Source organism: Desmodus rotundus, chromosome 4 (assembly GCF_022682495.2).
Source record: "Desmodus rotundus isolate HL8 chromosome 4, HLdesRot8A.1, whole genome shotgun sequence".
In the NCBI taxonomy this organism is placed as follows: Eukaryota; Metazoa; Chordata; class Mammalia; order Chiroptera; family Phyllostomidae; genus Desmodus; species Desmodus rotundus.
This window is the reverse complement of record NC_071390.1, coordinates 140,687,144-140,702,448: the sequence shown is the minus strand read 5'-3', so window position 1 is coordinate 140,702,448 and position 15,305 is coordinate 140,687,144. Positions and strand designations below refer to the sequence as shown.

The 15,305-nt window shown below is 37.5% G+C and overlaps 1 protein-coding gene across 1 annotated transcript in view; it reads right to left on the bottom strand.

Moving 5' to 3' along the window:
• PLXDC2 (plexin domain containing 2) overlaps window positions 1-15,305 on the bottom strand; it is a 395,504-nt gene that overhangs the window by 99,747 nt on the left and 280,452 nt on the right. The window contains exon 6 of the mRNA XM_024576153.4: window positions 5,700-5,822. Coding sequence (XP_024431921.1) covers window positions 5,700-5,822 — 123 coding nt within the window. The remainder of the gene's footprint in view (window positions 1-5,699; window positions 5,823-15,305) is intronic.

The following is a 15,305-nucleotide window of genomic DNA, read 5'->3' as shown; positions in this document are numbered from 1 at the left end:
TCTAAATATTTGGTAAAAATCTAACCTCATACTGAGGTTAATATTGAGCCCAGTATGGGGGAATTTTGCCTTAGGAAGTCCATTAACGTTCATGGGTAGCAGCCGCTTAAATTTCCACAAGCCACTTTGAAAATGCAGCCCAAGTGAACCGCATGAATTTCAGATACATTGACAAATGCTGAGAGAGAAAGGAACACATTCAGAAAAGCTAGAATCACTTATAAAAGACCTAAAAATGTCTCTTCCACACTTAGAATTATGCTTTTCCAGGCTGAAGAAATTCTTTTAACACTAATGGAAATATTTTTCTTTGATTTCACAATGCCTGCATTTCTGTCTTTGTTGTATTGCTTCCAGTGGGCTGCAAGGTAGCTTAAAGGGCCCCGGGCTAAGATTTCTGAAGCCTCCTTGAAGTATACTGGGGAAAATCTTCAGTGTTATATATCATATTCTAATGAGTCAATCTACCAGGGTTTACTATGAAACTATTAACATAAAATGTAAATTACAACACAGTTTAATAGCTACCAATGAGAATTCATATACTTGTTTTAACTGCCATTGTTTTTTTCTCTATTTTTTTAAAAGAAAAAATGTGAGCGGCTAACACTTTTGCTTAGCTCTAAGTATTGGATTTTCTGTTTAATTAAAAAATCATGTTGCTGAAAAATGTTCTATAGAAAATGAAACAAGCAGAACTAAAAGATCAAAACCTGTCTTCCAGGTCATTAAATATCTGATTAAAAAAGAAAAAAAAATTAAGACTGTATAACAAAGAGCTTCTGGGTCAGTGAAGAGGTGGAGGCGCTGGGACAGTAGAGCCCAGAGAGGGCAGGGAAGCTCCACAGCCCTCACCACTAACCCACCGTCTGCGTTTCTTCCCTCAGACTGTTTTCCAGGTGAGCCCTGTGCCAGATGACCCATGCAGAACGAATACTGTCTTCGATGTGCTTTTTACTGAATATAACAATGCTGAGAGCTTTTGACAAAGATAGAAACATAGGAGGCTCCGGAATTCCCCTCCTCCCATGGGCACACTAAATATATAGCCACACAGGAAGCAATGTCCTTGGAGAGAGATCCAGAAACTAGCTGAGTGACTGCTGTGCATTGGTGACTGAGAAAACACCCACACTGAAACCGCACGTAAGGAGGTGCTGACTGTGATCCTCTCTGGAGCCCGAAGGAGGCAGCAACTCCTGCGTTTTCCCTTCGGCTCACTCCAACAATAAAACAAGGTCACTAGCTTCTCTCTGGAAGGAGCTTATGCACAAGTCTGGCGCCCAGTTTTTGTGATACCACCTGAGGGACAGGGCGCCAGATCGCCTCTTTGTGATGGGCAATGCGATTTGCATTCATGAGTTCCACAGGCCTGTATCAGACAAAGAAGTGACTGTCAACAGGCTTGCTCTTGAGCACTTGCCATAGCTATTCCCCCAGGAGTCAGCAGAGAGAGGGCAGGCAAAGATGCTCAACTACCGGTCTTCCCCTTTAGGGCTGTGTTTGCATATGTTACTAGCCGTACATGAGGGTCCGCCATCTAATTAGCATTCATCTAGGCGCTGAATATTATTCTACTCAGAACCCAAAAGAGCAGGTGGGCACTTCTACCTTTTCCCTCTAGCTCACTCCAACAATAAAACCAATTTGCCAAAATTTATCTGAAAGCTGTAGACACATGTAGTACTCCACCTTTTATGGCTGCCATAGAGGTTTAGGCACCTAGACCCAACAGGGCTTGCAGTTACAAGCCAGAGATTATAGCAAACAAAGAAGTTTCGAAGTGGGTGCAGGAGCACTAGCATGATTAAACCCCCAGACTCAGTGAAGAGAGAGCAGGCAAAAATGCCTACCTCCCAGTGTCTGCCCAGAAGGGGTTTGACTGCGTCCTTTCCCAGCTGCTTCCTGAGGGTCTGGCAACACATCCCCTGCATCAAGGTGCTGACTAGCATCTTCCCCTTTAGGACACTGATAGGTCTTGGAACACTCTCAACTACTGAGAACAAAGATGATGTCTTAGAGGGGGTATCCAACCTTGTGGCATCTCTGGGCCACACTGGAAGAAGAGTTGTCTTGGGCCACACATTAAATGCATTGTGACACATAATCACACACAAAAAAGTCTCCTACTATTTTAAGTAAATTTATGATTTTGTGTTGGGCCACATTCATAGCCATCCTGAACCGCACGCGGACTGAGAGTTGTGCACCCCTGAAGCATAAGGGTTTGAGAGACAACCAGGAGCTGCAGCCTTGTTGATGGATGAGGTTCTTGTCCTACACAAGACCGCTCTGATGAGATGAGAAGAGAACAGGTGGCTGTTTTATCTAATGTGCAGAAACGAACAGAGTCAAGAAAACGAAGAAACAGAGAATATGTTTCAAATGAAAGAACAAGATAAATTCCAACAGACAGATCTTAATGAAATGGAGGTAAATGATTTAACCAGATGAGTTAAAAAATAACAGCCACAAAGATGCTCCCTGAGGTGAGAAGAGCAATGCATGAGCAAAGGGAGGATTTCAACAAAGAGGGAGAAAACATGAAAAACTACTAAATAGAAATCATAGAGCTGAAGTATACAATAACAGACATGAAAATTTCAATAGAGGGGCTCAGCAGCAGGCTAGACTGAGTCGAAGACAAGGAAGTGGAATTCATTCAATCAGAGGCGCAAAAAGAAAAAGAATGAAACGGGGGGGGGGGGGGGGAAGATAGGTTAAGGGACACAGAGGACGCCATCCTGTGGACCAATATTCACATTACAGGGACAAAGAGAGAGAAAGGGGCAGACAGCTGATGGAAAGAAATAGTGGCTGGAAATTTCCAGGGACAAAAACAGGCATCTAAATCCAGGAAACCCCCAAATACCAAACAAGATGAATCAGGAGACTCACATGGAGACATGTTATAATGAAATTATAAGAATATAAAGATGAAGAAAGAATCTTAAAAGCACGAAGGGAAAGCAATCTTACTCACAAAAGAATCTACATAAGACTGCCAATGGATTTTTCAGCAGAAACCTTGCAGGCTAGAAGGAGTGGGATGAGATATTAGAGGGCCAACCGAGAGGACTGACTCTACCAGGCAAAGCTATCCTTCAGAAATGAAGGAGAGACAGTGTTCCAGACAAGCCAAAGCTGAAGGAGTTCATCACTGCTAGACCAGCCTCACAGGAAATGTTAAAAAGTGTTATTCAAGCTGAAACAAAATCATGCTAATTATAAAAGGAATTATATGAAACCATAAAACTCAATGGTAAAGGTAAATATATAGTTAAATTCAGAATGCTCCAATATTGTGATTGATGGTTGGTAGTTCACAAATAAATGTAGTGTAAAGGCTAAAAGACAATAGTATTAAAATAACTATAACTAAAATAAGTATCTGAGAAATTTTCTAAACTGCTGGTGCCTCCTCTGGAAAAGTTTTGCTTTTCTAAAATGTTGAGTTTTCCATTCTTCAGCATTCTTTCAATGATCCTAACCAATAAATGTTGGAAATATTTCAGTAAGTTGCTTTTGTATAAAAGGACTTTGTGAAAAGCCTGGAATATTCAAAAGTGGTTCATTCATTTACTGAAACATAAGCAAGTACTCAGCTTTCATTGTCATATTGTAAGAAATCAATATTTCCATTGGGTATTACCCAGAAGATATTTCAATAAAGTAAAATATATTAACTCTTGAGTATTACTAATTTTGCAGTTCTCAGAATTAAAAACTCATCTTACATATTTATTATTTTTAATTTACTCATTCATAGAATAATTATGGAAGACTTACTGTGTATACGTTCCTACGCCAGGTGCTTAAGATAAAATGATTTCTTATAGTTACAGCCCTATTTCAAGGAATTTAGCATTCAGTTGGAATAGCATACATTAATTTTTAAAAAGCCATTTGAATAAAAGTAAAATTCAAATAACTACTGTCTAGGCACATGGTGTATGAGAGAGTATATGGATGGAAAGACATACTCCATATGCTTTATGATTTTGATGCTCATGATATAAAAACTTGGTTATCAGAATCCTGTGCCCACGAGTGAATGTCTTCAACTGCACCCAGTAAGTGGCAGAGCTTGGAACATAATCAACTTTCATCAATCATTTCCTGCTTCCTAAGGTGATTCTGTCTGATATATCATGCAATAAGCTTCAGGTAAGTTCCCGGTTATAGTTCTGCTCAAGTACACTGAGAATTTATCTGTACTTTCCTGAGCTCTAGTACCTCATTAAATCTGTTAGAGAGAGAAAATAAAGTAGATAACAATTCTTAAAATAATTGGGGGAAGCTATTATTACAGGTAACATTCAGAGTTACTTAATACTGGGACACTCTTTGTTGTTATTCAAATTGCTTGAACTTTATTTTTCAGAGTCTATTTTTAACTATGTTTAGTTCCCTTCTTCCTTTGCTAATTTGACCTATAATAAAGCTTCATCATACTGGTCAGAAGATGGCTTTTAGCAAAATGATCACATTCCCCAAAACCACCGCATCACTGAGTCTCGTCTATATCACCCACTAGTGAATTTCTCCCTTGATCATTAAGACAAGAGTAGAAATAGCTTCTTTGTTCATGACAAATGCTTCCTTTCTTTTAAAAAGTAAAAATCTTATTTGGACAAATAAATACTATTCCTATATTATAGAATACAGAAATGTCTATCTTTTCAAAAGCTAATCAAATCATTAAGTAATTTGAATTCACTTTTAATTATACTTGACATGCTAAATTACATTAGTTTCAGGTAAAGAACAACGTGATTCAACATTTATATAGCTTAGGAAGTGATCACCACGGTAAGTCAAGTACCCATCCCTTACCATAGGTAATTAGTACAGTATGACTGACTCTGTTGTCTATGCCGTGACTTACATGTCTGTGCTTATACATAACTGGGAGTTTGTACTTCTATCTTTTATTAAGTTTCCCAACAAACTCTATTGCTACAGTATTTTCTCCACTAAAGTTAGAGCCTTCAATTAGATGTACATGTGAAAATTCATTTATGTCCTTACGACCTTAAATTTTTCCTTAGGTTTAAATAGCATTTAGTGAGATAGTCTGGGTTTTCTTTGACTATTTTATATGCCCCAAAGAAACAGTAGGGATAAATTGTTGTCAGTATACATTATAAACCTTAATAGGCTCTATTCCATATTTTAAAGTCAGGAAAACTAGATTTTTAAAAATGTATTCTAACTATTCACTACCTTACATTTTAAAAAGATATGTTCATCCTATGATATATAGTTCATAAGTTAAAAAATTTAATATCAATGTATTATGCCACTTGCCTCTACTTGAAGATCAGAAGAAATTATCCTTATTTAGCTTTTCAAATATAACAGCAAGGGTTTACTGAAAAAAGCATCAAATGTATTTGCTTGGTATGAGGTGTTGCTTAGTATAACTCATTTATTATAATGCTGAATAGATGTTAATATACATTTTTGAACAAATGAATGAATGAATAAACAAGTGACATTTGACTATATACTTTACTTCGCATATTAACTGTTCAACATTTGTCATCTTAGGGCATTTGCACCAAGCAGTTTACAAATCCAGCCTACCAAGAAGAAAACAGAACAAAGCACCCCAAGTTACCAAAACATTAAAATGAATCTGATGACCACCGTTTAAAAGTATACATTCAGTAAAAAATAGGCTAACCAACACATACCATTATCAAAATAGCGGACCGTTGAATTTCTGGAGACACTGGGGTCGAAATTTGCCATTAGAGGAGCTATGTACTGCGTGGCTGTCAGCATCCGATGTACCACTTCTCCAGTGTATATGAAGCCTGTAATTGGAAAAGCAGGAAATATGTTAAAAAAAAAGAGCCCAGATAAAATTTTAATTAAAATGCCTCCAACTTGGTGGCAGTCCTACATTGAAAATAAAATATCGTAGTAACTAGAAAAAAAGGAGCAAAATTACTGCCTGCATGGCTACTCAATGATAGTTGGGTCTGCATTAAGTAACAAATTCACTTAGGACTTGGTAGTACCCGGTAGACTGCCAAATCAGAAATCTACACTGCGAGCAACTGTAATTGTGGGAAAAGTGGCTATTATCCGGAAGAGAATATTAGGCTGAAAAGACTAATATAGTACCATCAGTATTCCAACATTTAATGTTCTATTATTAATCCCTTGTTATTTTAATACTACCTAATCCTGCATATCCTTTTAACAAATGAATGTATTTTCATGAAGTTTAATTGCAATTTCTTAAACTGCAGTATCAATTTAGGACATTTTAAAAACTACACATGCATGTTTTTATATTTATTTTTACATTTTTCTCCATTACTAAAATGGAGAAAATGTTTCAGATCTTTTTTTTTTTTTTAAGTTGAAAGGAGGCTAAGCACCCTTGGAAAACTTGCACGTTTCTCAGATTAGCCAAGTCTTCATAATGCTGGCACCTCATCAAAAAGATAAAGATTAAGTGTTTGCAGAGGAGATGGCAAAACACTGATAATGCACAAATGCCTCTCTGCTTATCAGTGCCAGCCTATCTTAGTAGGGGGATAATGAGAGGGAATTTACTATAGAGAACTTCCTCTTGGACTAATTTTCAATAGCTTCTGTGTTACACTACCCACTTTGAATTATTCACACTGGGTTTATTTACTTTGTGGATTATCCATGACAAATTGTTTCTTGCCTCAGTTTTTAGGTCAGAAAGGAAAGGAGAGTCAGCTCAAAGAACGCTAACTCATTTTAATATTAATCTAAGAAATGCACAAGTAAGAACATATATGCAAATGGACACACACAGTATTACAAAATAAAATCCAAAGCAAATTATTTGTGAAAATGCAGTTGTAATGCTTAGGTATTCGTACATTAACTAGATATCTGGGGCCACTATAAATCATTTTTCTATTTTCACAGTAATTGATAAAACAAGCAAGATTTAAAAAACACACAAAATTGGGCAAGATTGAAATTTCTAGAAGTGTTAAAACCTTTGTCATCTTACTTCATGATCTGAAGAAAGACTTAATTGGAATATTGTGGTTTTTATTTCAAATTCTCAACTGGAATTTCTAGGTGAGTTATTGGAAAATTAAATCTATAGTTATTTACTTTGAAATTAATGTTTTTATACCAATGTCTTCTTTCCTTGATTTCCTTTTCATTTTTTCCCAAAGGTATACTTAAATTCTAGCTATTAACCTTAAGATATTTTAACTAGTAAAGTCGTTAGCATGTGTTTTAATCATTGATTACATTTTGTTTCTCATTTCATGAGCAATAGTTTTCAAAATAAATGTCCTATGTCTGGAGAAGAATTTTGTACATTGCAATTTCACACAGCTCGAATGTACTAAAAGATATTATTTAAAGTGATGCAGTCATTGTTTTTAGTTCCCTGTAGATTTTCAGAGGCACTCTTGAAGTTCAAAGCCCCATATCACGTCCTCAAAATTATGAAGATGATAAGTAACTTTTTTTTCAGGGTGTATGATTTATTTTTTTCTCTGCTCCTCACCAACATGCCTTTATAATTTCACCATTAAAATGGTAAGAAATTTTCTATAAGTCTGAGAATTTAAGGAAAAAATTAAATTATACTCTGCAAATGTTCTTTTAGGGACAGTAGCTCTGGATAATTATTTCTCTATGTTCTTTGAGTACTCATAGAAGAAACTTTACTTGATTTAAAAATAAAGGTAATAATTCGAGTCAGTAAGATAATTTTAAATCCATACAGAATTCATTCTCCAAAACAACTCTATGAAAAGCAGCAGTGATTCCTAGAAAAATTCTTACTGTTGGTATTTAAAATCATATACCCATATGATGTCTCAAATTGTTCCCAAAGAACAAAGTAAAAATATAAAAGAACTGGTTACTATGTAAAAGCTATAATTACAAGCCTTGATTCTGCTATTATTGTAAAATTAAAATACAGTACAATCACTGTCGCTGTAACTACTACATTTGGTGCAACTACTAGTAATAAGAGCGACTGCTATCACTACTACACCTCTGACTCCGCTAACAATCTACTGCCACCAGCACTACCACCACCACCAGGAATCATGTGAAAAGCAATCCAGGGGGGCAAATACCCAACTACTCCTCAAAATGAGTTTAATTTGGTAAATTCAGAGAATACTTGCTTCTGTTCCTCAGCCAGGTCGAAATCTGATTCCTTCAATATGTTAGGTTAGTTCTCAGTGACCAAGAAGTAAAATGCTTGACTGCACTGATGGGCTCTACTTAGTTTCTTACATCCACAGATTTTTCTTTTCTTTCTTTTTTAAATTTTTTATTGTTATTCAATTACAGTTGTGTGCCTTTTCTCCCCATCCCTCCACCCCGCCCCATCCACACCCCCCTCCCTCCCCAGCTCCACCCTGCCCCTTCATTTTGTCCATGTGTCCTTTATAGTAGTTCCTGTAAACCCCTCTCCTCACTGTCCCCTCCCCACTCCCCCCTGCCCATTGTTAGATTGTTCTTAACTTCAATGTCTCTGGTTATATTTTGTTTCCTTTTTTTTTTCTATTTATTATGTTCCAGTTAAAGGTGAGATCATATGGTATTTGTCTCTCACCGTCTGGCTTATTTCACTTAACATAATGCTCTCCAGTTCCATCCATGCTGTTGCAAAGGATATAAGCTCCTTCTTTCTCTCTGCTGCATAGAATTCCATTGTGTAAATATACCATAGTTTTTGGATCCACTCGTTTGCTGATGGGCACTTAGGTTGCTTCCAGTACTTGGCTATTGTAAATTGTGCTGCTATGAACATTGGGGTGCACAGGTTCTTTTGGATTGGTGTTTCGGGGTTCTTAGGGTATAATCCCAGCAGCGGAACTGCTGGGTCAAAGGGCAGTTCCATTTTTAGTTTTCTGAGGAAAACATACTGTTTTCCACAGTGGCCTCACCAGTCTGCATTCCCACCAACAGTGACCAAGTGGGATTCATCCCAGGGATGCAAGGATGGTACAATATTTGCAAATCAATAAACATAATACATCACATCAACAACAGCAAAGACAAAAATCACATGATCATATCAACAGATGCGGAAAAAGCATTTGATAAGATACAGCACCCATTTCTGATAAAAACACTCAGCAAAGTGGGAATAGAGGGAACATTCCTCAACATAATAAAGGCCATCATATATGAGAGACCTACAGCCAACATCATACTCAATGGAGAAAAACTTAGAGTTTTCCCACTAAGATCAGGCACATCCACAGATTTTTCAAATGTCATTTCAGCAGCGGTTAATAACTAAGTGGAGGCACACCCTACAGGTGCTGAAAGCAGGGAGGTGTACCTAGGTACTGAATAAGAACCAGCTAGGCAAATTGGGGGCACCTTTAATACAATAAATCTTTCTGAAGCTTCAAAGACACCCAGAGCCACCCATTTACATGTTTACCTCTTTTCTTTTCTCTCAAATTTTGTTTTTCAGTGCAGTTTCCACCCAGCATTATTTTGTATTAGTTCGAGTGCACAGCACAGTGGTTAGACAACCATCTACTTTATAAAGTGTTCCCCTGGTATTTCAGGTGCCCGCCTGGCACTGTACATAGTGAAGTTTCCTCAAAAAATTAAAAATGGAACTTCCTTACGACCCAGCGAGTCCACTTCTGGGAACATATCTGAAGAAACCCAAAACACTAATGTAAAGGAATATCTGCACCCCTATGTTCATTGTAGCATTATTTACACAGACCTCTTTTCTTTAGCTGTCTCAGGCGTGTCCAGTTATACAGACAAAATATATCGTTCTTCTTGGTTTTTCACATATTGAGGTAATTTAGCATTATTATTGATTTTTTAAAATGGTTGTAGTTATTTGAAGGGCTAATCATGAAATGTCATCTTCCTTTTTTGCTCAATTTATGCTCTTCTTTAAATAGCACTCATATATCTAGCCATTAGATTTCCAGACAATTGGTTATTATCCAGATAACTTGGTAACCAGAAAGATACCTCCATTTGAAAGATCCAAATAAGAGAAGCAAATGTGTTTTGCTTGTTTGAATTTCAAATGACAGCTAACACACTGGACTTCTCTTCTGCCTTTACTAGTAAACCTAGTGTCAAGTTTTGAGTTCAGCTCTAACCACCAGCTTTCTCCTTGTGCTGCTTTCTGCTGAAGGCCTGTGGTCAGTTGAAAAATCTGTTATTTTTTTGTTTGTTTTTTGAGATAGAGAGAGGAAGGGGGAGGGGAGAGAGAGAGAGAGGCAGACGGAGAGAAACATTGATTTGTCGTTCCACTTATTTATGCATTAATTGGTTGCTCCTTGTATGCGCCCTGACCACAGATAAATCTGCAACCTTGGCATGTTAGGACCATGCTCTAACCAACTGAGCTACTCGGCCAGAGCAAACAATCTAGTTTTAAATCTAAACGTTTGCAAGTCATTTGAGGATTCTATCATTGTAAGTCCCGATATGAATAAACCCTCCTCAGTCATTTCATATTTATTAACTATAATTACATATTTATTATCCACCAATACTACTGTGATATAGTGAAATTAACATATACCTGTTCACCTTTACCAATTACATTGTTTTCATGTATCTCTTCAATGTATCCTTATAATAACTTTGAAAAGAATATTATCATTTCCCTTTATTAAATGAGGCATGTAATAAAGCTGGGTAATTTGCTTAAAGCCACACAGCTAAAATCGGTCTTCTAATTCCAAATTTTATGACCTCTTTACAATACATTTCAGAATTCATTAAGTTTCAAGAACCACATCCTCTCCCTCACTGAATTTCATACTTAAACAAGGAGTTTGAGGAAGAAAAGACCTGTTCTCCCTGTGAAAATCCCAACACCTATGCCTTAGAACAAAGGTGTAGTCACTTCAAATCCTTTTACTTTTTATTGTAACTCTTATTACTCCAGCCTCTATTCCTTTAATTGGTAAATTGTATAAATAGGTTAAAGTTAGATTCCTCTACTGCAATCTACCAAGTGACTCTTAAATTGGTAGGTGAGTGACATACAATTGGGTAATTTATTTATCAGTACAAGCCAGTCATTTCCTGGCCAGGGCCTTCACGTCTCTGGGCCTCAGCGCCCTGATCTGTTCAATGGGGGAGTAATGGCATCGTTATCACTGAGTTGCTGTGAAGCTTGAATAAATTGATAAATGAATAGCACCTGAAAATAGTGCTTAAACAGAAATTTTCTGAAAATAACCAATCTATTGAATTCTCTCTAATTTTTACCGCTTGAAGTCTTCTCTGTCTAATGCATAGTAGTTGATTAGCCTTGCACTAAGATGTTTCTACGACTTCAAAATTGAGCTTCAGATCCAAATGGTATGACACTCATTTCTCTGCACTATTCCAGTTGGGTTAAGGCATACAACTGACCTAACTGCAAAACAATTAAAAAGCCTTAATGTCCAAGTTCTTTGTTAGAAATACATTTCCTTACGTTATGATGGAATAAGCAGCTTGTAAAAATATTAACCTCCTATTGGTTGTAAATGGCTGTTTCATTTAATTGAAATTGTCATAGCAATAAAGGAAGCACAAAGAGGCTATAATTGCCTGTGAAACATTTTGTGAAACATTAATGTATAAAGGGCTGCACTGATGTATAAAGGGCTTCCTCTTCATCATCATTCAGTTGATATTTTGACCCCAGAGGAGAGGTTGGAGCTGACGAGTATGCCTCTATGGCACTGAACAATGATAATTAAACGCCGTTTTCAGAGTGAAAATGACAGTGGTGTATGCCACCACTGCCATACCGTGACGTGTGCACTGTGATCCTCACACATGATCGAATGTATGGTCTTTCATCCACAAGGATTTAGAAAACAGATTTTTCAAACTCATTCCTCATTAACTTTACATACAATCTGTTTTATTTGTATTCATGAAGAATTGAGTTATTTAACTGGGCGTTGTTTGTGGTTATTGTTTATCAATTGCTCAGTATTTGTGGTGGACAACTTGCTTGAAGCAAACAGATAGATGAAGTCTGATCATAATTCAACTTGCATTTTGCACCATTTTAGGAAATCATAATATATCACTTGCTATAGATTACCCCACTGCAGACAAATACTTTGTAACTCAGTTGGCCTTTTAAACAAAGCCATATGTGGCAGCAATTGCTAATTTGAAAATTAAAAGTTGTGGTGAATTATCTGGTAATGTAACTGTCTGCCGGCTGCAACTGAACAATGACAGGTTTCATGCAACATGCTTCCTCTGGACACAACTGTTGCTCGTAGACCAGCAGTTTGCTGCGAGGATAGTGGTTTACAAATGCAGCCAGGGAAGAAAACGAATTTCTGAAGTTCATGTGAGCTCACTAACCTCTGGCTCCACAAGCAACCTATGATATTGTCAATCACCAAATATCTTCCCTTTTCAATTCCAACCAGCTGTCAAGGTAAAATATATCAAACCTATTTTGTATAATGAGAAATTGTAAATATGTATGTTAATAGATAGCCCCTCTCATAGACTCTTTATTCTATTGCCTTAATTGGCACCATTGGGTATTACAAATTACAACGAAGTCCTCCTCTGGGGAGAAAAGCAACAAATGGCACTTGGTTATTGGCTGCAAATTATGTTAATGAAATTACCAATATAAAAATTTATGTTGGCTGTAGAAAGTGCCTCTCTCCAGCCCCAGAGAGAAAAAGTGGGAGCCAGAATTGTGTACATGAAGAGAGACAAAAATCTGTAAATTCTTTCATTTTCATTTTGAAATATTAATAAATTGACTATAGTTTTTGTTTTCTCCATTTTGTTTGTGAACTCAGTCTAACTTGTTCTTAACATGTGTGAATGCATAGTAAACACATGTTAATGTGCAATAATAGTCAATGTCAACAGTTCCCCTCCTCTCTTCTTTCAAAATGCTCTGACTACCTCTAGGATTTCCACAGATAATTATGTTCACACTGCAGACAGTGAATGGCGCCCCCTGGAGGTATGTAGTGCATGAACCACATGACTTCTCGTGGAGGCATTGGCCGGTTGCTCCTTGTTACTTGAAAACCAAGTTCATCCCCTCTATTGGGACATATTCTATAATTTTTCAAAAGGCTTACTCCTACATGGGGGAGACAAGGAGGGTTGATTTAAATTATTCATGCTCCTAGACTGAAGATTCAGGGATCCATTTTCAAATTCTGGACTCACATGTGGTAGTCAAATTATAGCTGGCAGGCAGCCCCAGGACCCCAGGGCTTGGTTTTTGGGTATGCTGCCCATGTGTGCAAGGACCATTTTGAATTCCATCTTGGATTTTGCTCCCTGTGGGCAGTCTTTCTAGAAGGCAACCACTTGGCTTCCTGACTTATGAATATCAGCCTCCTGTGGAAGTCCTCAGGGACTTCCCTTTGGAACTACCTAGGACAGCGAGAAATTGTCAGCTGGGCTTCCATCCAGGCTCTGTCTGTCCTTCTCTAGAGAGGGTAGGTCGCACCTTGTTCTATTTGCACTCTATTGCTGTTACCACCACTGTACTGCCACCCCACCCCCAGCCCCGGTCCAATATGGGGAACAATGAAAACTGTCCCTTCTTTTTATAAGGACTTATAAACTATCACTGAAATCCATTTTTAAATGTCCAGTAATAGCCCTGGAAGGGGGGTGACCAAATGTAAAGAGAGGCTGCCTTCAGGGAGCCTCTATATTATCAGACATTACTGTACTTACTGAATAATTGTAGTACTGCATGTCTTACTTTAAAAATCAGGTATGTTTAAAGTAAAATATTTTCTAGAAGGAGAGTAGCTCATTTGGATTTTTGTCCAGAAACATAGTTTATCCATTCTGTAGTTCACAAAGTAAATTTTACTATACATTTTTGAAATTATAAGCACTTTCCCATCTCCATTCTTCCAGGGATGTCGTTGTTTTCCATCACTACATTTCTAGGAGACATAGAAGCCTCATCCCTAAGTCGAACCATAATCCATTCGAGCAGGGTCATGGAATGTCTTGAATGTACTGACAATCTCTTCATTGTCCCTCCCTTTTCAGTGCAAGAGAAATGCCATCCACCCAGGCAGGAAAGAAGCTAAAAGGGAGTAGAAGAGCGTTGCTTTGTCAAAGATGGCCATCAGCATTGCACCACCAATCGGCAGTCTCGGGCCTGCTCCTCCCAGCCCAACTGTTGCCTCAGATGGTTTGGGTTTCAATGCCTTAGCATTTAACTACAGATCTAGTCTAACGTCATGTATCTACTGTTTAGGTAGATGATAGATAGGTATAGATAATGTCAAACAACCTTGCTGTGCACATGAATCAGGGAGAAGGACTACACAACCATAGCTGCAATTCCACAGTCAGCACACACACATGGAGCATCGGCATGGCTGTGACATTCTCTCATAGTCAGAGCTCCACAGAGGTCCCTCCGCAGCTGCTCATTCCTCTCCTCTCTGCCCTCTGATCTCTGCGGTCCTTCAGTCAGGCTCAAATCTCTCTGATGCTTCCAACATCCCTGAGACACGCGCCTTTTTACAATCTCAGGGTTGTGATCATTTCGGAGTTGTGATCATCACTATATTTTTTCACGTGTTTTAGCAGCCTGGTCCCTTAGGGTGATGAGTGGTCAGTGAGAGCAACAAAATAACCATAGCAAAAAGCACTGGCCCAATTGTATATTCATATTACACTTTGTACTTTGTAATTCCCATATGCCCTACAATTTGAACATTCAAAACATTAGCTGCTGAAAGAAAAAATTGCTCTATTTGAGAAAAGAAATTATATATATGGCTTTGTTTTAATATACATATATGTGTGTGTGCTATGTGTATACATATATATGGATATACATTTATATATGGATATGTGCATATATAAATGCATATGTTTATATGTGTATACATGCATATATAAAATATATAAATATATATTTATATACATGAGAGACAGAGCACATTTTATAGTCTGTGGCCTGTGTAAATTGTTACACAACACATTTTGACCATCTTAAAATCTGAAGCACGGTAAAATTCATGCAATTTCCTCTGAAAGCACTTTGGGCATGGTTTTACCATTTGGCTGACCCAGATGCACAGACCCATCAATACTTTGGCTAATACCACCTACACTCAACTTTTCAAAAGTGCATTTATTTTCACAGATATGTTTTCTTATGTAACATTTATCCACCCTATTTTCAAACTCTGTAATTATTGAGAGCAGTGAGAGACTGAAAGAAGTCCTAACACTTACTTTCCATATCTGTGCTCTGTATTTTTCTCCCAACCTTCTCCCTCAAACGAAAAGATAAATAAATAAATAAA